This window comes from Schistocerca serialis, chromosome 1, assembly GCF_023864345.2.
Source record: "Schistocerca serialis cubense isolate TAMUIC-IGC-003099 chromosome 1, iqSchSeri2.2, whole genome shotgun sequence".
Classification (NCBI taxonomy): domain Eukaryota; kingdom Metazoa; phylum Arthropoda; class Insecta; order Orthoptera; family Acrididae; genus Schistocerca; species Schistocerca serialis.
The window spans coordinates 812,664,829-812,689,930 of NC_064638.1; the positions used below are offsets into that span (position 1 = coordinate 812,664,829).

The 25,102-nt window shown below is 38.5% G+C and overlaps 1 protein-coding gene across 1 annotated transcript in view; it reads left to right on the forward strand.

Annotated features, from left to right (window-relative positions):
• Window positions 1–3,981: 3,981 nt before the first annotated feature.
• LOC126484228 (kinesin-like protein KIF11-A) overlaps window positions 3,982–25,102 on the forward strand; it is a 222,204-nt gene continuing 201,083 nt past the window's right edge. Inside the window, exons 1-3 of the mRNA XM_050107647.1 lie at window positions 3,982–4,138; window positions 22,145–22,292; window positions 22,389–22,538. Coding sequence (XP_049963604.1) covers window positions 4,083–4,138; window positions 22,145–22,292; window positions 22,389–22,538 — 354 coding nt within the window. The 5' untranslated portion in view covers window positions 3,982–4,082. The remainder of the gene's footprint in view (window positions 4,139–22,144; window positions 22,293–22,388; window positions 22,539–25,102) is intronic.

Here is a 25,102-nt window from a genome sequence, read left to right on the forward strand (position 1 = left end):
GATAGATGTGTTATGGCTCTGGAACCCTGAATTACTTCTCTCTGTTTGCTGGGTTGTTTTCCCAAGTAAATCTGTCCATTCAGTGGAAATGCATTTCTAGAATAACAAGCCCACCATATTTTAATACCATATTTAACAGGCTTGCTTTTCATGTATTGTCGAAATGGGCATTTCCCTCTAAACGCAACAAGCTGGTCATCAACAGTTATGTCAAAGCCTGGACTGTATATGGAAGAAATTTGTGAAATGAACTTTTGCCAGATGTCTCTAAATGCAGATAATTTATTTTGAATACTACGAGCTTCCTTTGTTTCCTTATTGTCAAATCTAAGAAAACTTATGATAGCTTGAAACCTTTTCAGGTGCACTGTTGCTCTGAAAATAGGCGCGCCATATTCTTTTTCCACTGTTCACGCGAGTCCTCCCTCCCTGATCTGTAGGCTCCAGAAGAGATATGCAAACCAATGTATGCCTCTATTTCTTCCACTTCTAGTTCCTTCCACACCTTAGGTGTACTACCAGGATAATCTTCATTCCACATCTTGTACACTCGCCTAGCCTCTCTGTTGGTTTCCCTCACCATGACGGACATTATTTCTGGGTTATTAGGAACTTTAGGACTTCCTTTATTGAACTAGGGGTACCACTATAGGACCAGGTTTATGACGAATTATATTATGAGATGGAGTTTGGCACTTAGTTGGAGGCTCTTTGTACCAAGTAATTCAATTTTTTCCAATGAAATATCCTTTCATAGTGCTGTCTTTAGGTACAGTTACATCATCCTCACTGTGAATGACGTTATCTTCATTATCTTCCTCTTCCATTACATCACTGCCTTCCTCCTATTCACGACCTGAAGGCAAGTGTTCATCATCATTCAAGTCAGAAATACGTTCGTTATCGACATCAGCATCATCCCACATTTGAAGAAGAATCTAATCAGCTTCTTCAGCCCAAACAATTTTGCTAAACAAAAAATTAATCCTATATTTAAATTCTAACATAAGTATAAGAAAATAGTTTTTCCTTCAGTTCCCACAGTTTTTTTATTTGACTTACTTACGTTATAATAAACAGTTATTTCTTCCTTTTTGTGAATAATATCATACATGTACGCAAAACTGTAAGATTTTAAAAAAATACTGTGCTTACCTAATAAAGCCAGCCATCATCCAATTCCCTCACATGACCAATGCCGTCTGAAGCTTAACAACTGAGTAACTTTCATTGTTAATAAGTCCTGCCAACTTCAGCTATTTTCTGGCAACACTGAGTCGGTTAAAGCAGTTGGGATCTTTGAAGATCCCAAGTGCCCATTTTCATTAATTCCTAAACTAACTAATCATAAACTAAATAGTTAATTAATGGTATTTCTGCATAGTAGTAATTTAGATCATAACTATGAGAGAGATGTTAGGGACCACGAGTGCTGCAGATCCATCAAATAATGAAGTGTACGTCGTGTAAGTGGTATGGGGTCTCAAAAGATCCCACGTGCCCAGCGGAGGGTTAAATTACTAACAGTGAAACGAGCAGCAACAAGATTCATATTCTTCCTTGTCACAAGTATTTCGCTGTTTATTTACTTATATGTGGCAATTTCCTAGTGTGTGGTTAACCAGGTACCTAAGAGGACAGCTTAAATTGTTGTGAGTAAATCCAGGAGCAGTAGTTTTCATATGTTTCTTTGTCACAAAGTAGATAGCTGATCATGCGGCTGACGATATTGCACATGACGTCAAAATGACGTAACGTTTGCTTCTATTGTTGTCAAACGACCACTCCCCGCAGTTCGAATTTACAGAGTAACAGTGGGGCCCATAGAATAAAAGGATATGGATGCCAAAACCATCACCACATACCCACCATGTTTCACCCTAGGGGCATAAACTCTCACAGTAGTTGAAAAAACACTTGAGATGAGTCAACAAGAGTTATTCAACAAAACGACGTTCTTCAGTTGTTCCACAGTCCATGTTTTGTGGCTACGACACCACGTTTTCCTGATCCAGCCGTTTACGTCCCTGATGCGTGGTTCAAAAAAATGGTTCAAATGGCTCTGAGCACTATGGGACTTAACTTCTGAGGTCATCAGTCCCCTAGAACTTAGAACTACTTAAACCTAACTAACCTAAGGACATCACACACATCCATGCCCGAGGCAGGATTCGAACCTGCAACCGTAGCGGTAGCTCGGTTACAGACTGTAGCGCCTAGAACCGCTTAGCCACTTCGGTCGGCATGGTGAGTAGTTTTGGAATTCCAACTCGCCCTGCTATTCCCTGCTTCCGGATGTCCCTTCGTGTTGTCTTGATGCTCACAGTGTTCGAGAGTGTGACATTCAGCTCTGTAGTGACTTCTGAACTTGTCGTCGTCTTATTGTCACAGTCAATCATGATCATTCAAAACACATTTTCGACCGCGTTGTGACTTAGCGGAAGACGATTTTCTGTTTCCCTGTAAGCTGTATAAATCTTCGATACGATGCCTCTTGAAACATCAAACACTTCGCCTACAGTAACTTGATGGTGGAATTACACATCATACGAGTATCAACAAATTGCCCACATTCTAATTCACCTAGCTCCAATATAATGCAAAACTAAACGGAACACTGTTCCGACTATGAGGGGCAGTTGCATCGTATTGGGAACATTGCATAGATGCTGCTTGTGGTCAGATACAACAACGCAGCCTGCAGGCTGTCCTAGCATGTACATTTTATGTTCAAGTATGAATTTCTCGCTACGTTTCCATATTTTCGTCCAACACCACAAGGTTAACTTACAATGTTAGCAGAATATGACAGCGTCGCTCCACTAGTGTCAAGGAGAAAGCTATCTTCTCATAAAAACTTTAACTGTTACGGGCTTTTTCATGTCGTTTGCCATTGACTGCCTACGTGAATGTTGTTATTGGGTATATATTGTAGAATTTTTTCGTGTGTCCTTACATTCCGTTTCCTTATATGTGAATCGCAGTTAAACATTGTGAACTGAGAGACGATGCACTGTCGAAATTGTAGACTGTATGCAGGAAATAACGCCAGGGTATGATGTGGCAGATGTGGAGGTAAAAAATAGAATTATTTGAAATTAGATTAACGAATATTGTATAATTTTAAAATTCTCCGAGAGCGGTGTCTCTGCAAATGATTGGATTAGATCATATTAGATTCAGTTTTCGTTCCATCGACCCAAAAAATGAAATGATAACCATGGTATGGAACGTCTCAGAGAGCATAACATAAAACAATAAAATATTGGAATATAATACTTACTACAATGATCATTTGTCAGGAGATTGTCAAAACAGGCGAATACGCAACAGTAAACAGGAGCTGCTAATATTTACAGATTTAAGAATTAATACACTGTCACAATGAAACATTGTTATGCACTTTTAATAATTTTATCATACACAAAATCTATTCTTGACTGTTGTGAACAAGTGCTGTCAAAACTGAAATCTAACCACATTTTTGCTTGAGCTGGTCTAACAGTCCCTGTTAAGATATTCATCTATAGACTGGAAGGAGTTGCATATCGAAAAGTCTGAAACTCTGTTTAAATCGTGCTTCATCTGAAACCAAGTTTTTAATGGTTACTGGAAATTTATTGAAAATTGTTGTTCCTGTGTATTGGACCCGTTTTTGGACCAAGGTAAGTGATTTTAGGTCTTTATGTAGATTGTTCTTATTTCTAGTATTTATACAATATATTTACGTGCATTTATTTGCTATAGCAAACAGTATTTTCGTCTTCAAGTATTATATCTTTTATAAATATGTTTGTCACCTCTAATTGATTTCTGTATGAAATTTGTTCCTGGTTCCAACGTTTGGGTTTCGGTTTCGTTAACTCTTGTTATGGATCTGGTTACATGTGTGATTCGATACCTATCGATTTGAGAATCGAATATTTACATCACCCGCCACAGTTTGTGTGATGGTCGTTGTTTGTTGCAGCCAATCGGAGCGCTTGCTGCAGATCGTACACAGTTTGAAAATACGTGCTGAACTGATAGTTGCTTCCGTTGACGGTTGGCCACCTATTGATTGTTTTTGGTTTGTGTACATCATGAATTCCAAGAAGAAGGAAAAAAACCAGAACATTAAAGTTTTTGTTAGAGTTAGGTATGTACTGATTTCGGCGGATAGCTTGATTTGCCGGGTAAATGTCATGTCTACCAATGTGGACCATGGGGGTTTAAAGTTTAGTTTTCTTCCCTTTTGCTATGCTAATCGCTGTTTGCAAGCCGATTTATGCAATTTGCAGTGCGCCGAGTAAATTGGTTGCCAACATTTTGTGCAACTAAAGACTTCGAATTGCAAATCTGAATTTAAACTTTTTGTTTCTCTCTTCCAAAATGTTTGAATTGTTTGTAATGGAATAGTAATGCTGTGGTGCTTTAACAAGCAATGTTTTGTTTAACTGAAACTGGTACAGGGACATGATGCATCATTAGTTATTCTGTAACAGAACTGCCTTTTTATATTTGTTTCGAATTAATTTTATTTATTGTTGTACATCTTTGTGTAATATTGGTAAGTGAAAGTCTATGGAGCTAAGATGTTAGCGGGTGAAATGTTATGTTAGGCCTTGGCATGATGAGCCGGTGGTGAGACTTTTGGTTCTCTCTCTTTGCTCATGTTGCAGTTACGCTGTCTGTTTACGTCTTTACTAATGAACACAACTATTATTGCAATTGTATGACACTGGAAATGTCGGCCTGTACTGAGTTAGTTGAATCCTTTGATGCATCCCCCCCCCCCCCCCCCCCTCTCTCTCTCTCTCTCTCTCTCTCGTGGGGCTGAATATAAAAATTTGATTTCTGTACATCTTCTACACCTGTATGGTAGCAAAGCACTGTAAAAACTTCAACACTGATATTGTGACTGAACAAGTGCGTGAATTTTTGGAAGTGAGGAAATGATTAAACTAAAATTGATCTTATGAGTGTTGCCAAATTCACATCATATGGGCTAGATGTAATTAACTTTTAGTGAAGTTAAGGCACGGAATTATGTGAATAAACTCGAAAATTTACTTAACCAAACATTTGTATAATCTTGACATTTAAAATAATCGTTTTCTATTAGGCCTAACATCCTTCTCAGATGTGCTTTCTAATCCTAATGGTAATTGTTAAGAACACTTATTTCTTCAGATAGCTTTTGTGACCCAGAATAAGACCTCCCAGGTGCTGTGGTAAGTGCAACACTGAAAGCATTCTTAATAAGTTTTATTGGTATCCGAACTTTGCTAGTAGATTTCTTGAATGACATTCTTGAGCCAGCAGGGTGGTAAAAATGCACAAAAATATCATTGTTTTCCATGTCTATTACTTCAAGCTGTGCAAATCACCATTGTCCATCGTACACACATGCCACTATGTCATTCAGTGTTGAAGACAGAGATGTGATTTGACTGGCACAATGAGCCTTATAAATTGTAGTTTCTGTTGTTACATAACATGAAGTAAGTTTTCTTCAATGCCATGCACACAATGTGGAATTGCCTTGTCCCTTCTATTGCTATACAGTTTTCAAATCTTGTTTGGAGTGTTGTTTTTATATGAATTACCTCTTCTTTCTTGATGACGAAATAGGTGATGCCTTTGATATTATCTTAGCAAAAGACATACATGTCCCCTAATGTAATAATTGGGTCTTTGTAGGCTGGCTTTACTCACCTCATGTTATTGTGCCCCCTACTACATTGCATGCATTTTTTCTGTGACAAGAGACAAAAAAGCGCCATTTGGCCTCCAATCCAAGATCTACTTTGTGGTTGCAAAGATTTCTCTTTTGTGTGTGTGTGTGTGTGTGTGTGTGTGTGTGTGTGTGTGTGTGTGTGTGTGTGTGTTATCTACAACTTCCACCTGAAAAGTATATGAGCTTGTCAACTTCGAGCAACTTTTCTTTTACGTAATTTGTTACATACTTTTGAAACACATGACCAACTGCAGTGTTTTGCTCCACATAGTCTCTTAGAATGCAAATTGAAGAACTGCAAGCTATATGTCTCATTTTTGAAGTACAGAACAAATAGAAGCACTGTTGCCTGGTCATTGACCCAACGGTACCCTTGTGTTTCATCCTGTGCCCCTTCTAACTCCTCTTGAAGCTGTGGCTGTCACGATATGGACAACGAAGGAAATAACTGTCTGCAATGTATATCTCCCTCCAGATGGTGCGGTACCCCTGAACGTATTGGCTGCACTGATCAACTCCCTAAACCTTTCCTACTTTTGGGAGATTATAACACCCATAAACCCTGGTGGGGTAGCACCACGCTTACTGGCCGTGGCAGAGATGTCGAAAATTTACTGTCCCAACTCGACCTCTGCCTCTTAAATTCTGGGGCTGCCACACATTTCAGTGTGGCTCATGGTAGTTATTCGGCAATTGATTTATCAGTTCGCATCTCAGGACTTCTCCCATCTATCCACTGGAGAGCACATGACGACCTGTGTGGTAGTGACCACTTCCCCATCTTCCTGCCACTCACCCAGCCTCGTGCCCATGGACCGCCTACCTATATGGGCTTTAAACAAGGCAAACTGGGCAGCCTTCACCTCTGCTGTAACAGTTGAATCTCGCCCACGTGGTGCCATCGACATTGTGATAGAGCAGGTCACTATAACGATAATTTCTGCGGCGGAAAATGTGATCCCTCGTTCTGTGTGGTGTCCCTGGCGGAAGACAGTCTCTTGGTGGTCACTGGAAGTTGTTGAGGCAATTAAGAGTGTCGGCGAGCTCTACAGCGACATAAGCGGCACTCTTCCCTAGAACACCTAATAGCCTTTAAGTGGCTCTGTGCCCGTGTTCGTCTGCTTCTAAATCGACGGAAACAGGAGCGTTGGGAGAGGTGCATGTCGATCGTTGGGTGCCATATGTCACCTTCCCAAGTCTGGATGAAGATTGGACGTCTTTTTGGGTACCAGACCCCAACAGGTGTCCATGGCGTTAACATGAATGGCGTGCTGTCTACCGATGCAAACGAGATTGCAGAGCACTTTGCTGAGCACTATGCTTGAGCCTGTGTCGGAGAACTGTCCCCCAGCCTTTCGCACCCTCAAACGGTGGATGGAAAGGAAAGTCCTCTTGTTTGCTACATGCCACAGTGAACCCTATAACACCCCATTTACAGAGGGGGAGCTCCTCAGCACCCTTGCACATTGCCCCGACACAGCTCCTGGGCAGGATTAGATCCACAGTCAGATGATTCTTGTCTGACTAGAAGCAAAATCTTCTCGTCATCTTTAACCGGATGTGGTGTGATGGGGTCTTTCCGCCGCAATGGCGGGAGAGCACCATCGTTCCGGTGCTAAAACCTGGTAAAAATCTGCTGTATGTGGATAGCTATCAACCCATCAGCCTTACCAACATTCTCTGTAAGCTGCTGGAACGTATCGTGTGTTGGCAGTTGGGTTGGGTCCTGGAGTTATGTGGTCTACTGGCTCCATGTCCGGGCGGCTTCCGCCAGGATCGCTCTACCACTGACAATCTTGTGTCCCTAGAGTCTACAATCCGAACAGCCTTTTCCAGATGCCAATGTCTGGTTGCCGTCTTTTTTTACTTACGTAAAGCGTACGACATGACCTGGCGGCATATCCTTACCATATTGAATGAGTGGAGCCTCCGGGGCACGCTCCCGACTTTTATCCAAAACTTGCTGTTGCTCCATACTTCGCATGTCCAAGTTGGTGTGTCCCATAGCCCCCCCACCCCACTGTATTCAGGAGAATGGCGTTATGCAGGGCTCTGTATTGAGTGTATCTCTATTTTTAGTGTCCACTAACGGCCTATTAGCAGCTGTAGGACCGTCAGTCTCCTCTTCTCTGTATGCAGGTGACTTCTGCATTTCGTATTGCTCCTCCAGTACTGGTGTTGCTGAGCGGTGCCTACAAGGAGCAATTCACAAGGCGCAGTCACGGGCTCCAGGCCACGGCTTCCAGTTTTCAGCTGCGAAGTCGTGTCTCATGCACTTCTATCTGCATCGTACCGTTCATCCGGAACCTGAACTTTATCTTAATGATGATCCACTCAGTGTAGTGGAGATGTATTGATTTTTAGGACTGGTTTTCGACGCCCAATTGACTTGGCTACCTCACCTTTGTCAGCTTATAAGCACCTAAATGCTCTCCACTGCCTGAGCAACATTAACTGGGGTTCAGATTGCTCTACACTGCTGCAGCTCTACAGATCCCTTGTTCAATCCTGCCTTGACTGAGAGTCTGGTTTATGGTTCGGCAGCACCCTCAATGTTGCATTTACTCGACCCAGTGCACCACTGTGGCATACACCTAGCGACGGGAGCTTTTAAAAACAGTCTGGTGACCAGTGTCCTGGTGGAGGGAGGAGTCCCCCCTGACGTGCTCAACTGGTTGCCAGTTATGTTGCACGCTTTCGTAGTTCTCCTGAGAATCCGAAATACTGTCTCCTTTTCCCTCCTGTGGCAGTTCATCTCTTGCATCAGCGGCCCAGTTCAGGGCTCACGATTGCAATTCACGTGTGATCCCTTCTCTCCGAATTGGAGTCCTTCCTTTTACCACCTCTACTTGAGGTCCATCCATGTACACCCCATGGAGTAATCCTCGGCCGAGGCTTCGTCTGAACCTTTTGCATTGCCCTAGGGACTCTGTTAACCCCGCCACTCTCCGCTGTCACTTCCTCTCGATTCCTGACGTGTTCTGAGGCTCTGAAGTTGTTTACACCGACGGCTTGTTGGCTGATGGTAATGTTGGCTTTGCCTATGTCCACAGAGGCCACACTGAACAGCATTCCTTGCCCGTTGGCTGCAGTATGTTCACTGCAGAGATGGCCATATCTCGTGCACTTCAGTACATCCGTTCCTGTTCTGGTGAGTCATTTCTTCTCTGTTCTGACTCCCTGAGCGGCTCACAAGCTATCGACCAGTGCTACCCTCGCCATCCTTCGGTAGCGAACATCCAGGAGTCCATCTCTGCCCTGGAATGATCCAGTCATTCAGTGGTGTTTGTGTGGACCCCAGGCAATGAACTTGCTGACAGGCTGGCCAAACAGGATACACTGAAACCTCTCCTGGAAATGGGCATCTCTGTCTTACACTGCAAGGTTTTTAGGCTTTGGGAGACGGAGTGGCATAACAGTATGCACAACAAACTGCATGTCATTTAGGAGACTGCAAATGTGTGGAAGTCTTCCCTGCGGGCTTCTCGCAGGGAATCTGTTATTCTTTGTCACATTGGCAATACATGGCTCACACATTGTTACCTCCTTCATCATGAGGACATGCCTCAGTGTTGCTATGGCTCCCAAATGACCTCTTGCTGGACTGCTCCCTTTTAGCTGCTCTGTGGTGGACATTTAACTTTCCCAGCACCCTACCTTCAGTGTTGGGTGACAATGCCTCAACAGAAGCTTCAGTTTTACGTTTTATTCGTGAGGGTGGGTTTTATCATTTGATTTAAGTTTTAGTGCATGTCCTTTGTCCCTCTTTGTTGCCCACCCTAGAGCATTTAGAGTGTAAGTTTTAATGTGTTGCAGAGTGGCTGGCTTCTCCTTTCTGTCGTTCTTCTGGTTGTTCCTTGCTCCACTTATTGTGCCGTACATTTTCATTTTCTTCTTTCCCTAGGGTAATTGTTCTACTGGGTACAAGGGACAGATGAGCTCGCAGTTTGGTGCAGTCCCCCCCCCCTCCCCCCTTCTAAACCAGAAAACCAACCATCCTGAACCGCAAATGTTAAGTTTTCTGTAAAATCAGCTAGGGCTATGCATTCAGTGCCATAAAGTTGCTCTGTTTTGCTCTTCAAAAACTTGCTTTGTGTTTTAGAAAGTTAATGTTAAAGATTCGGAGTAATCTTCCTGAGATTTAACCACTGTTGTTTTGGACCCGTTCTTGTGACCCACCATTTGAAGGTAACATTGTTGGGCATGTCTTCCTCAGATCCGCTAAACAATTCAGGAGCGACTTCTTTACCAGGGCATTTATCAGAGAAACTCATCATTCAATCATAAATTGTTAGTAACAAAGAACATAAAATTTAGTAGGCCCTAACTCTTTGTGGTTGTTAACATAGAGTTTTGCATCTGCAGTCATCAGTTTGACATTTTGATGATACAAACAAACACATACAGCGTGTGATCTTGAGAAGTCTGCCAAAATACACCACTTCGGGCAAAGGTCACAAAATTTTGACCTTCACTTTTGCTTTCAGGATTAGCATTTTTGGAAGCTACTTGAAGTTCATCTCAGTTTTATAGCACTAGTCTTTCTGCTTTGTTATTTTAACTCCATTTGTAACAACTCTTTTTTTTTCTATTTTTGCTACCAGCACACATTCTATTGTTTCCATTGTCATAAAAAAACTGTTGGATCTTTTCAATTACTTTGTCACTAATACCTTCTTGTTTCTTCTTTCCTAAAACTGGTGGAATGCTGTGCTCTTTCACTAATTTTCAGGTTAGTCTAAGCAAATAATCAGAAATGGTGAACTTGTGAGCTATTTTTACTCTAGACCATGAGTCAGGGAGCAAACTTAAAATTTTAACTTTCTCCTCTTTAGGTGTCTCTGAACACTTATTTGATTCCTCAATTAAGCTCAAGTATTCAGTGATGAATGATTCTGGGGGTAGATTTCTTTTTTCTTAGAAGTACTGTTGGATCTGCATTATTAAAGCATGATCCTGTGTTTTCTGATTTTGTCTGAAACTCTTATCTTGCTTTCTCTTATTCTGCTACCATAGTGATTTTTTTATTTTTAAAGAAGGGGATACCTCTAAATTAGAACAAGCAAAATCCAGTATGCTTGTAGTTTCCTCATTAGGAATATAAATGGTTTCATGACACACATTTTCAAATAACAATTTGGGCACAGGGAATATTTCCAGGAATTACATAAGTTTCATTCTGGAAGCTGTTTTACTAGTGCTAAAGGGCAAATGTTCAAATTTTGTTTCCCTCAATCCCAAGTTTCATATCCTTCAAATCTTTTTAACAACTGGCTTTTTTATGAACGTTCAGTGGATCAGAGCATTTTTTCTAAAAATGTGATTGTACCTCAGTATATATTTTTTCTCGTGGTACAAACTGATGACATAGAACGACTTACTCGTAATGTAAACAAAGTTTGTGTATCTTCTTCAAACTCATTAACATTTTTTAAGTTTTTGGAACTGAACCAGTAACTTTTTTGCGACACTTCACTTACTATCTGTCCCATAGACATTTATTATTGAATTTTGAAATTATTTTAATTAAAAATTGCACTCATGGCAGAAGTGCACAAAATATTCTACACTCTCAATGAAATAGTTACATCCACTCTGACAGAGGTTTCTGAATAGACTGAAAACAATGCCACACCCAGCAAATGTAATGGGGTACACAGTTGATGTACATATTTGTCACTGACTTCTGGACTCCTGTGAAGACTTGTTATTCTACCCATTGGGCTCTTGTACACACTTGTCTTGAGGTCTAATCTCGTACACAGAACTGTAGCCTTCTCAACAATAGAGAAATTTCATGTGTATACTATTTTAGTTTTTTTCATTTTGAGCTTGTGAGAATAATGCAATTTTTTTAAATTATTATTTTTTTAACAGAACTAAAGCAAAAACTCCTGTTTAATATTTTGTTATTTAGATAATTAATACCAACTAAATATAGGGTGATGGTGTTAACTAAATATGGTACAACTACACATTATTGTAATGAAACAATAAACCATTTAAATAGGCAACAACTGTAAGATAAGTTGTAGTGTAATGTGAATTATTTCCTCAGTTTCAAAAGTTCATATCTTTGTTCAGTCAAATATCAATGTTGAAATTTTTGCAATACTTTATCATATAGATGTAAAAAATGTGCTAAAATCAAATTTTTATGGTCAATCCCACCAGAGATAACTAGCTCCAAACTTAACAATAAATAAAGATTTTCAAATTTCAAAAACTAGGGAAACATTTGTCAGTGTTCTTTCTCTATGTAAGGCCAGTAGTTTGTCATCTAACTAGAGAAAAAAAATACTCTGATAAATAATTCCTTGGTTGTTAGTTTTGGGTCTAAAAGGTGAATTTTCTAAATTTCCAATACCCAACTTTGGAGGTAATTTTTGAACTAAGCATATTTTGGGTAATAAACAATGTTATAGAGGAGACTTTCCTCAAAACAATTTGCTGTGCTGTAACTTAACCCAGTGCAGATATATTCAAACTAACAGTAGTGTCTCCAAGTTCGAAAAAAAATCATGAGCTTACAAATAAAGTTGGTCACCATATAGTGATGGGGCAACATAATTTTTCTTAAAAACTGTTTCGAATTTCTCAGTTTCATGGTAATCACATATACAAATAAACAAATATTTAAAATGGTCACGCAACTCTCATTATATCACTTTCTTGCACCTATCAGTGTGCATTACAACTCTGGTTTCTGAGCTGTTTCTTCCGACATGCACTTGGTCAACTGTTTGCTAAAGTACGCGTCTCGACGGAAGAACATGTGCTGCATCCTGCTGTAAAAGATCAGGTTTCTTTAATCATATTTATCCTAACTCTTGAGAAAATTTTTCATGTATACAGTAATTAGGTTCAATGTTGTAGTATTTCAGCAAACTGAACTTCATTGTTGGTGATAAACTATTACTGATTAAACTGTGCTTTGGTTGTTTTACTGCTGTCATCACACTATGGGAAAGCTAATTAAATAGCACCTACATTTGCTGTGCATAGAATAATTATTGCATATTACTTTGTCAGTACTGGATGCAATAGGAAGCAAAACTAATTTTGTTCTGTCAGATACAGCCACAAGAAAATGGAAATAAAAAACATACATACATTCCCACTTGATAAACAAGAACAAAAACAAAACCTTACTAAAGACTTCACTTCAGACACTACAGTTTCTTTTCATTTTAATCTCTCATACCACATACCAATTGCGCCCCCCCCCCCCCCCCCCATAACTGGAAAAGTTTCAAATACGGTTAGGAATACTCCTTACCAAATTGTTCAGATAAGCCTGTGGGATATTTCTCAATTCCTCCACAGCAGCCTCTATGTGGTCTCTAGTGGGACAGAAAGATTGCCAACTGCTCATTTTGGCAATGGGAGTATGCTCTGTTGTCAATCAGTGTGAACCTGACTCCAATATGTTCACCAGATGGAGCCACAATGTGTACAGTGATGTCATGATACTTCACACCAGTCATCTTCCCATGTATTGGCACAAGAGGTGCCCCAAGGCTATACATAATTTCACCCCAAAACATGACAGAATTGCCTTGATAAGGGTGGCGGTCTATGATACAGTTGGAGTATAAATGTTGTCCTCGTTGCCTCCACACATGAATATCAATGTTGTCAGGATGGAGACTGGTGGGTATCATCAGAAAAGGGCATGATGTCCCACAGCTGCCTAGTCCATAAAATGTGGTTTTGTGCCTGTGCGACACAAACCCCTCTCCAAAATAATCCCTGCTCACGGAGCCTATTTTGTATCGTTTGTGTTGACACTTGCCCTCCTGTAGTTGTTTAGAACTGTGGCCATAGATATGTCACATTGTGTTCTACTCGCTGTTATATACAGCTATCAGTCCTGCAAACCTGTTGTGCTACTGTGATGATCCTCAACTCGTCCTGTCACTAGAAACCTGTTCCAGATTCTAGAGACATTACTTTGACTCAGGCCAACATTCACTGCGACATCTGCCTGTCTCATTTGTAACCCCCATTGGAGTGAGTATGCAGAGCCTTTGATTGTACATAATCATCCTGACGCAATACGTCTCGTGATGATACAAAGCACAAGTAGCGCAATGTTTACAGATGTCGCGATTGCCATGGACTGCACGTACTGCCCCATCACAGTAGAAACGTGGACAGTTTCTGCTAGAATTACATTACAGACAAATCATTGTGTGGAAATTGTAGCTTGTTTCTGGATCACAGTGTGCAGTTTTACAGTTTTGTCAACGTGCAACATTTATTTTGGCCACTGTAGATAAATATTTTTAAGAGCTAGTTCAGTGGTGCGATTTGGATGCAACTTTGAAGGCAAATAAGTGTTTAATTACTTTTATCATAAATAATTTTTTCGTGCCTCTACATATCCTCTGTGTGTAGTGAAAAGTACTTCGTGTTGCACTCTTGTGTTAGACCTGTCACCTCCAATTTATTTTGCAAATGATGTGTGGAAAGAACTAGTGTCAAAAAGCTGAACTCAAAATTTTAACCCAACAAATTTTTACTTGCCGTGGAAAGTCTCTTGTCTGATGCACCCAAACACTTTCAGCATCTGATCCTGGGGTGTGAGGATCTCCTTCAGGGTCATTCCATGTAAATGGAGATGTAAATGGACACTGAGGTGTCCATTTCAGTATTTAGTCATATTTGGCACATGGCTTAATTGTAAAACTGTGAATCCTTTTTTTTAATGAATTCAGGTTTTAAGGCTCAAGGGTGTGTACCTCATCATTAGTCTTGTATAAATTCCCTTCCTATTTTCAGAGATTTACTACTTAGTAATGAGTTGACCAACAGACCTCAACTTTTTATTCATCTAGTATGCAGTCCATATAATGTGTAAAAGTAGGGTACATCATTCAGATTGTGTATGAAAAATGTAGAAGAAGAAGAAGCAGAAAGAAAACACTTCCTCCATGCTGTACTTTAAATTCATCTTGATTTTGAAATAGCATAGCTTTGAACAGGGAAATGGTACAGAACTCAGATTGTGCACTGTAACCATGTAGCCTTGGTATTAAGTATAAATAATAATGAAAAGCATCTGGCATTGAAATTGATAGTTCTTACTTTTGCTTGTAGATGACTCCCTCAGAAAAATATCAAATTTGATAAACATTGTTATGGGAGGGGAAGAGGGGTTATGTAGACAATTTAATCTCCATTTGATTTTTTGCTGAAATGTTTACATGTTGTTGTGGTCTTCAGACTGGTTTGGTGCAGCTCTCCATGCTACACTATCCTGTGCAAGCCTCATCATCTCAGAGTAATTACTGCAACCTACATCCTCTTGAATCTGCTTAGTGTATTCTTCTCCCGCTCTCACTTTACGACTTTTACCCTCCAAGTTTCCCACCAGTACTGAATTGGTGATCCCTTGATGCCTCAGAATTTGTCCAACATTATAGTCAAGTTTTGCCACAGATTCCTTTTCGTCTCAATTTCATTCAGTACCTCCTCATTTGGTACACGATCTACCCATCTAATCTTCAGCATTCTTCTGTGGCACCACATTTCAAAAGCTTCTGTTCTCTTCTTGTCTACACTGTTTATCGTCCATGTTTCACTTCCATACATGACTACACACCATACAAATACCTTCAGAAATCAGAAGAGACTTACTGACACTTAAATCTATACTTGATGTTTACAAGTTTCTCTTCAGAAATGTTTTTCTTGTCATCGTCAGTCTTCTACATTTTATATTGTCTCTACTTCAAGCAACATTAGTTATTTTGCTGCCCAAATAACAAAACTCATCTGCCATGTTAAGTGTGTCATATCTTCTAATCTAATTCCCTCAGCATCACCTGATTTAATTCGACTACATTCCATTATCCTTGTTTCGCTTTTGTTGATGTTCATCTTATATACTCCTCTCTTTTGCATTCTTTCAACTGCTCTTCAAAGTCTTGCTGTCTCTGATAGAAGTACATCGTCGGCAAGCCTCAATGTTTTTATTTCTTCTCATTGAATAACTTAGGGGATATGCTGCGACCTTGTCTAACTCGCTTCTCAAACAATGCTCCCTTTTTGTCCCATCTGGTTTCTGTACAAATTGTAAATAGCCTTTCGTTCCCTGTCTTTTACTGCCACCTTCAGAATTTGAAAGAGAGTATTCCAGTCAACATTGTCAAGAGTTTTCTCTCGTGTGTGCAGAGAAAAATATCATAACTCATTTTATTAATTGGTGGAGAATAAGATGAAAATGCCACTCTCACACAGTGCCTATATGCAGCACTTCAGGATATTGGTAAAAAAAAAGTGAGTTCCTTGAAAAAAATTGTAACTAAAATATTTGTGTTTGACCTGTTGTTCAGAACTGTAAACCGATGAGAGCTGAAAACAATTATCAATACATTATTTTTAATGTATATGTTGTATTTCACTATTAAATGTCTTTTCATTGTAAGAGTTAAGAGACAGCTTGTTGCGTAAATATGGTGATACACCCTTATCCTGTCATCATAAAATGGAGAGAGAACTTCGGTGAAACACACACACACACACACACACACACACACACACACACACACACACACACACACACACACGGAGAGACAATTCTGCGAAAATACCAGATGCAAAATGAAAATTGTTTTTTTTTTTTTTTTTAAAAAAACTCTTCCACCCTCCATGTAACATTGTTTTGATTGATATCATGATCCACACACAAAAGAATTTTACTTCAAGGTGAGAAATGTGATCTCACCACAGCACTTATTGTGAAGTTTATGTAACCATGCACTGAGAGTTTGTAACAATGGGACAACCACTTCACATATAACTTTTTAGAAGGGAACCCAAGCAGCATCTCTCCTACTGGGTCATGAAAACAAGTGATTCAGCAGAACCATAAACTTTATCTCTAGTTCATGTGGTAAACAGTAAATGTGTCCTATGTACCAGTGTTTGTCTACATACTGGCCCACTTGCAGCTGTTCCAACAAAGCATTTTCACGAGCTGCCATGGCAACAGTGGTCCCATTAGCATCTGCCAAAAGTCTCTTCATTAGATAGGTGTTAATAGCAGTAAGTAGAAATGCATGGTTCATAGGACTTGATCACCTGCAAAGAAACGAAGACATCCTAACGCCCTGTATTTTGCTGAGTTTGTGTACAACTCTTTCAGATGAACTAAAATCTCTTATTTACATGTGATCCTTCTTGGTATGTGTGACAGAAATGTAATCTTCCTTTCCTGCACAAAGTTTTGAAAAATTGTCACTATGTCTTGTTTCACAGCTTCAGGTAACATCTTTTGACCACTCCTGCATTCTGGAGTAGAAATTGCACCACTACTCTCTTTACTTTTTCTTTGCTAAATGTACCATATGCTCTTTAGTATTAAAGTATCTGTTAGTCAGACAGTGCTCCATGAAGTTGGAGCATGTGTTAAAAATTGAATCTGCACACTAAATTTCTGAGTGAGAAACTCCATCACATCAGAAGAAAGTTTTGCAGTGTTCGCATGAGCACTTCACAGAACACGGTCATTAATTTTGTTTGTATCTTCCCAGGACACACAACATGATTGCCCCCATGCATTTCTAGTCACTGCTATCAATGCCTTTCTAATGCAGAGACTTTCAGTAGATGTTAATGAGGCTGTGGTTGCTATTACAGCTCGTGAAAATGCTTTATTGGAACATCTGCAAGTGGAGCAGTGTGTAGCTTTGAAATGAGATGAAAAATGGTGCAGAAGACCACACGCACTCACTCTTACACACTGAACTCTTGGTTGTCGTGACATTGATCTGTAGTGCAAGCCATGGTCTTCTAGGTTATGTTGGAAGGTGCTAGTTTGGTAGCGAGTTGGCAAAGCCAACAAATGTGAAAGCAGAAAATCTGTTGGTGATTATGAATTGATCAGTAGCTAAGCCTAATGTTTCTACGCCATATTGAAAAGTGCTAATGTGGTCCAATATGTAACTTCTACACATATCCCAGTTATCGCATGAACTTAAAGATGTTGAGATTAACTGCATGGTTCCTGCTGAATTGCAATATTCTCATGGTACAGTAGAAAAGATGCTATTTGTGTACCATTTTACAATTTTATATGTAAGGTGTATGTCCCATTATTACAAACTTGCAGAACGTAGTTGTACGATCCTGACAATAAGTGATTTGGAAAAATAACATGTTTCACTGTTAAGTAAACTTCCTGTGTGCGTGTGTGTGGACCATGACGTCAATCAAAGCAATGTTACATGAAGGGTGGAAGAGTTTTAAAGCTAAAATTTCCTTCTTTATATTGGATGTTTTTAATGAAACTGTTCTTTGCACAATTCTCTCTATATAAGTGTGTGTGCGCGTGCGTGTGCAAGAAGTAGTAAAAAGAAAAAGGACAATATAAATGATAAGTAGCCGTCAGGAAGAAATGCCCTTCCTCGGTATAGCAAGTTGAAAATCTAAAAAACTTGCTTTGATCTTCTTTCCTTTCATTCTTTGTGCTTAAGTGTAAACATTTACCAACTTTTAATATTTTAAGTGTTGTCCCATCCCTTATTTTAATTGATAAATTATACATTGTAGCAGTAAAGACCTTAAAAAGTACTTTTCTTATAAGTTCCCAGATTTATAAATGTCCTGCCCACTGGGCGTTCGGCTGCCCCACATCACTAGGTCTCTGATTACAGTACAGAGACTCCTTGAGGTGAGGTGGAACTGATTTTATAAGAGGATGAAGGCATTGTCAGTGTAGATGGCTATGGCAAAGGGATTGACAACTGCAGTTTGTCATATTCATTGGCATTGAATGTGAGTTTACTATAGAAAGCCTGCATAAATTTATTTACATAATTGAATTACCTTTACATAATTGTTTAATCATTGCTTCACAAACTACATTAACTATGAGGTATAGCAGGTTTTGAAATAGTGAATGAATATGAAAAGCTTTGAAGGGAATCTCTTGTTAAAAACAGAGTAAGAAATTTCTTTCTTGGAAACAAATGGCTCTGTCCTATTTATTAGAATTTCATTCACATGTTAATATTGCAGTAGAGTAATGCTCCAGTGTCATATCATTTTCATCACATCTTCCATTGTAGTGTGGTTTTGCCCCCTAATGACAATGGCTTTGTCTTAGTCTGCTTATATGATAGAAAAACTTTTATGCTCAAAATACCTTATTCTTATGTTTTTAGGTAGGAAAATCCAAATAAGATACTTAAAAAAACTGTATCACCCTACATTTCTTCACATTTTACATTTAAATTTATTAAATTAAACAATCTTTAAAGAATTTAACAGCTTTTATATAGTTAAAATAAGTTTAAAAGGAGGTGTAATAAATGTAGATGACATTGGTAGCACTGCTGAAAAACATTTGCTGGCAAAAAAGGTCAATTCTGTCTTTGTATTAACAGATAGTGTTTTGTTTACTGTCAACTTCAACTTCACTTTCTCGTTTCCTAGTACAATGTCTAATCGTGGTTGTAAAAACTCCGCTGACAGTTTTTGGTGTATTTGTGGTGAATTTGTGATTAAAAAATACCAAAGAAATTTTACAGACTTTGTGAAAAAGGTTTATCTATCATACTTAGGATCTAAACTCGCTGATCAAGATGAATTTTGGGCTCTGCATAAGGTATGTTATGTGTATGTTAAAGATAGGAGAAAATGGCCCAAAAAGGAGAAAAAGCCTTTAGATTTGTTGTTCCTGTGATATGGAGGGACCCAAGAAATTATTCCAGTGATTGATACTTTTGCAGTGTTCATATTACTGGTCATAATCCGAAAAAACAAGGAGTAATAAGCTACCCTTGTAGTGCCTTGAGAATTTCGGTGTAAATTCTACACACATACGTATTTCCAGCGCCTCGAACGCATGCCCTTGTAAAGATGGGTGTGTGAAAGTGGAACTGTGTCTACTGCACCACGATTATGTGTGTGCGCAGCACAAGGTGTGCAGCACGCCCAGCACAAAGAGCAAATGCGACATACTCCGTGACAGTGCTACTTCAGTCATTATTGAGAACAGTTGAATGTTGTAAAAGAAAAGACACTTATTCACTTACTAGCCTATTGTATTTGTTATAAAGTATGTAAGAGTATCTGTTGGACCAGTAATTGTTAGACTTACAAAAATGAATCATTTATATGGTGTCTTGTTTGTGGGAGCGAAAATACAGTGAGATTGGTTTAAAAGTATCCTGAGTGTATGGAATTTAAAAAGTCCCTCCAAAACAGCATCTTATCTTCAGAGAAGAAGCTGGGCAGACAATCGCAGCCGGCTATCCTGAAAAGAAGATTGGCGAAACAACTCCACGTAAGCTCAATAATAAAGTGGGAGTGAGAGTCAGGCACACCAGCACCACACTGCTCCCTCTAGTCACTGAAAATCGCCAGACCCTAACCTTCTGTCCGCCATCTGACTGGCAGGGTGTGGTGTAGATTTGCTGGTTCCTGAACCACCGGATGATTTAAATTCTGTTCTAACAGAAATATTTTCTGATGTACAATCTGATTGAGATGAACCAGATGATGATGAATTCCATTGTAATACAGAAAGTCTAGAGCCCAAATTGTTTACTCAGACTGAGCTTAACAATTTGGTCAGTGATCTGGGCTTAACAAAGGAAAAAGGTGAATTGTTTGGCTCTAGATTAAAAGAGAAGAACTTATTGCAGTTGGAACCAGCATATATGTGTATAGAAAGAGAGAGCAGCAATTTTCCAAGTTTTTCAACAAGACGGTGATTTAGTGTACTGCTCAGACATTTCCAGTCTGATGAGAGTTTGGTATTGAATACAAAAAAGGAAGACTGGAGGCTGTTTATTGATTCATCCAAAACTAGTTTAAAGGGTGTTTTATTACACAATGGTAACATGTATGCATCTATACCGGATGGGAATTCTATACATATGAAAGAAAGCTATGAAAACCTAGAAATAGTGCTAAATAAAATAGGCTGTTCTGCTCATGGTTGGGTGATATGTGGCGATCTAAAAGTAACATGCATGCTCCTTGGTCAGCAAGGTGACATTACCAAATTTCCATGTTTCTTGAGTGAATGGGACAGTAGGGCTAGGGATCAACACTGATACAGAAAGGACTTGCCAGTGAGGGAGCCTTTAAAAACTGGTGAGAACAACATTCTACTCAAAAACCTTGTAGAGCCAAAAAACATATTCCTACCAACTCTACATATAAAGTTAGGCCTAATGAAACAGTTTGTAAAGGCTTTGCCTAGAGATGGACTGTGTTTTAAGTATCTCTGCCAAAAGTTTACACACCTTTCACAAACTAAACTAAAAGGAGGTGTCTTTTTCAGACCTGACATTAGAAAATTGATGTTTGATGTTAACTTTGAATCCACAATTACCTTATATGAGAGAGAATGATGGGTATCATTCAAGCAAGTCATTACAAAGTTCTTAGGAGATGAAAAAGACCCAGAATATGTTTCTATTGTAGCTGTAGTGTTAAAGAAGTTTAAAACTTTACGATGTTTAATGAGCCTGAAAGTTCACTTTTTGAACAGTCACCTTGATTACTTCCTGGACCATATTGGAGATGTTAGTGAGGAGCAAGGGGAGCGTTTTCACCAGGACTTAAAGTGATGGAAAAAAGCTGCCAAGGCTGCTGGAACACCAACATGATGGGGGCCAGCTGTTGGTCACTTCACCAAGAAGTGCAGCAAGCAACTCATCGTAGAAAAAGTTACACTGAAGCTTCAAAGAAATTAGAAAAAGATAATTCAAACCAATTCCAGCTGAAAAGTGAAACCCCTATTAACATGTATCATTGTTTTAAGTAGCTTACTGTAAATACAAACTATGCTTATGTTGTAACAAAGCGTTTCATTAATTTCCTCATTTACCGTATGGCATAGGATTTGTATACTATATAATAAAAAGCATATTGCTCGAAAACTACGGGTGATACAAAAAACTAAGGGTAGATTTGGATTCGGCTCAAAAATCTTTAAAGATAAGCTATCAAATCAAAAAAGTTTTTTTTTTTTTTTTTTTAATTTTCGTTTGCCTGTGATTAATGTAGCACTAATTCATCCTCTGTCAGACTTTGTGTTGTACTAAAGGGAGTACCGAACATGAAATTTTGTCACTAGTGTGGAGCAGGACACAAACAACAACTTCTTGCACACTTCATCGAAAACAATGTTGCAAATAGATGTTTCTACTCATCGTAAATATCACTTTAATTACTTTAGTAGTAGTATTTCTTCTTTAAATTCTCCCGTGTCATAGGAGTTTAACCATACTTATTTGAATGTAATTTTAAACTTTAACAGTTAATATTGTCTGATCACAGGCAGTGCTAAATGATGTCCAGCTTTCTTTGCTTTCTGTCTTTGATTAATACAATCATTTTCAGTAGGCATTTTTGATACAAAATATAACATGCAGTTGATGAAAAAAAATTGACCCTCTACAGGCCAATGAACAACTTCGAAAAACATCAGAGAACTACTAATGTCGTTGAAATTTCTGGTTCAAAAGAAGTGAAAATCAGCGAAAGGACTTCGGATAAAGTAACAAAAACTTTTACCTTTGACAGTGTTTTTGGACCCAGTTCTAAACAGGTAATAGCTTTTGTTTCTTTGATATTACAGAATGGAGTTATGTTCTATTTCATTGCCTTTCTATCAGTAATTTGTAACTTTTTCTGTTGCTTGTAGATTGATGTTTACAACTGTGTTGTTGGTCCATTGATTGATGAGGTGTTGTCTGGCTACAACTGTACAGTATTTGCTTATGGCCAGACTGGCACAGGAAAGACATTCACTATGTTAGGCGAAAAGGGGAATGCTTTAAGTTCGTGGCAAACTGTAAGTAAAATTAATTTTTGTTATTAACTCTATTTAATGTTAGTTCAAATATTAGATAAGAATTTTTGTAGCAAGTGAAACCTCTGGCTTACACCTTCTTAATTGAAGGTACTGGTACTAGATGTTTAAGGCTGATTCCATGTCAAGTGGTCTAGAGACTCCCACATGACGATAATGGATTTTGATGGAATTTTGTGTGAACATTTGTACATGTTCTCAGTAGACACTTGTAATGTTTCATGAACATTATTTTGATACTTAAGGTGATAATCATTTATTTGACCCTATAATACAGCTGGCAGCTAGTACCCATGAGTTTTCAGCAACTTTGAGACATAATATCTGTATGAGTATTTTCTTGAAAGAAAGAAAAAGGCTAGGCCCTATTGTACAACTTTTTTGACTCTTAATGAAATAATTAACAAAAATTTTAATGTTTTTCATGTAGGTAGCTTTAAGCAAAATTGGCCAAAAAATAGCAGCTTGGAAAAATGTGAGGTGTAGCTTTTTATAACTCTGGCCAAGTAAGTGTGTAATAAACTGAAACTTTGTATGTTACAACTTGCCAACAAAAGGTCTTAGAATATAAAATTTAATTCTCTTACTACTTTCCACTAGTTTACAAGCTGATGGCAAAGTTGACAACTTTAGTAAAAATGACAAAAATTTATATTTTATCCCACTTTTACAAAAAATTATATTCTGCATACTCTTTTTCAACCATTGTCATTAGTAAGGCCATGTTCCAAACCACCTAATGCTTGATTTGCTTTTGTAATGCAAACATAAGAGGCCAGAAGTAGATGTTGTCTCTTTTAGGTCTGAAGTTTATGTCCACTCTAAGCTACTTAGTTTAGAAGTCTCATTTGCTGGGCAGATTGTCACCGACTGAGCTATAATAACTGCAATAAAGACAGATCTGGAACACCACACTTGTCACTCCATGATGGCCAATAAAACAAGTTTGCTGGGCTATGTGGGTGCATATATGCACAGACACATCCGGGAAAAATATCGGAATTTTTTTGAGAATTCTAGAAATTTTTCATTTTAGTTTACAGTTGAAATTTGTGGTTTTGACAGCTAGGAACTGATACTGTAACAGAGAATTTTGCTATATCCAACTACTGTGAGTATACCACAGCAATGAAACATAAATGACAGGAAAAAAGTAAAAAATAATACTTAAGTTACAAAGGAAATGAGCAGTTGGCAGCAGGTTCATGCGTGTGCGCTTGTACAGCTGAGACACTTATGAGCAGTACTTTCTCCTGTTTCTGGCTGTGTAGCTGAATCAGCAGTAGCAACAAACAGTCAGATGCTACCAGGAGAAGTTTTTCTGGCACCCCCTAGCTGCTGGATTCATGCATGTGCAGACCAGTCTTCAGTTATAGTGGTGAAGGGGGTAGTCTCCATGTGACCTGTGTTTACATGTAGTGATTTTGTTGTTTTCTCTCACGTCAAATGAAAACTAAATGAATTTCTGTGGCCGGGAGCTGTCAAGTGAATTAAAATACATTCACATAATCACGGAAGGCTAAAATTGTTGTTAGTTTCAGTTTTCTGATCTCGTTCACGTTTTTGGCAGTCATGCATTAATGGTCTTGCAGAACAGTGAAGTCATTTTGTTGATTTTCGAAAGAAATTTGGCTGTTATTAATATTTTCAACAGAAGTAGTCAATTTATTTGAAATGAATTTTTTAATTTCACAATGTAGGCTAGTTTCAACTGTTCACTGAATTTAATGTGCATGTTTTCATCTTCTGGTACATATAAAAGAGCCAAACACTAGACAATACTGTATTGGTACTCCAAGAAAATTTGCCCCAAAAACCGCAATGAGTCATCATTCCATGTCAAATCAACACACCTATTTTACCTCACCCTCTTAGATTTTGCTGAACGTTGGTGTACTTATAGTGGGCACTGAGACTAAGAAAAATACCAAATTTCAATTTTTTTATCTCAAACAATTCCTGAAATATGGCTATGTAAACTTTTCAAAAACCAGCCAAAAATGTGTGAATGGACTTTTTTAAATTGTCCTAGGAGCTGCCCTAATTGAGCTAGATAACTGGGAAAGGTGTCTTTTGGCATGCTCTTTCCAGGGATATACAGCAAAACTTAGCTTCTAATTAATAACCCTTTTCAAAATGGTAATTAATAAATCACATGGCAAAATATAAATCTGGGATGATGATGGGTTCATTGTTAAAAAAAATTATTCCGGACTCGTGTTTTTCACTAACGGCCCTAGTTTGACCAAATTGACCTGTAACAAACAGGAATTTCTTTAGAATATGCTGAAAGGTAAGTAAAAAAAGTATTATAAATATCGAAACATCACCTTTTTAAACCAAAACAGATCAGCATATTTTATAATTAAGTTGATTGCTTATTTTAATTCCATACAACTTCACTAACAGTATATTAACCGATATAACAAAAACAAGAAAGTGAGCATTTAACTACAAACTGAAATAAAGTATGAATAAGTACAAGTATTTACATAATAGTTCTGGTCCATGATATTTGAAATGGAACTATTAAACAAATTAAATAC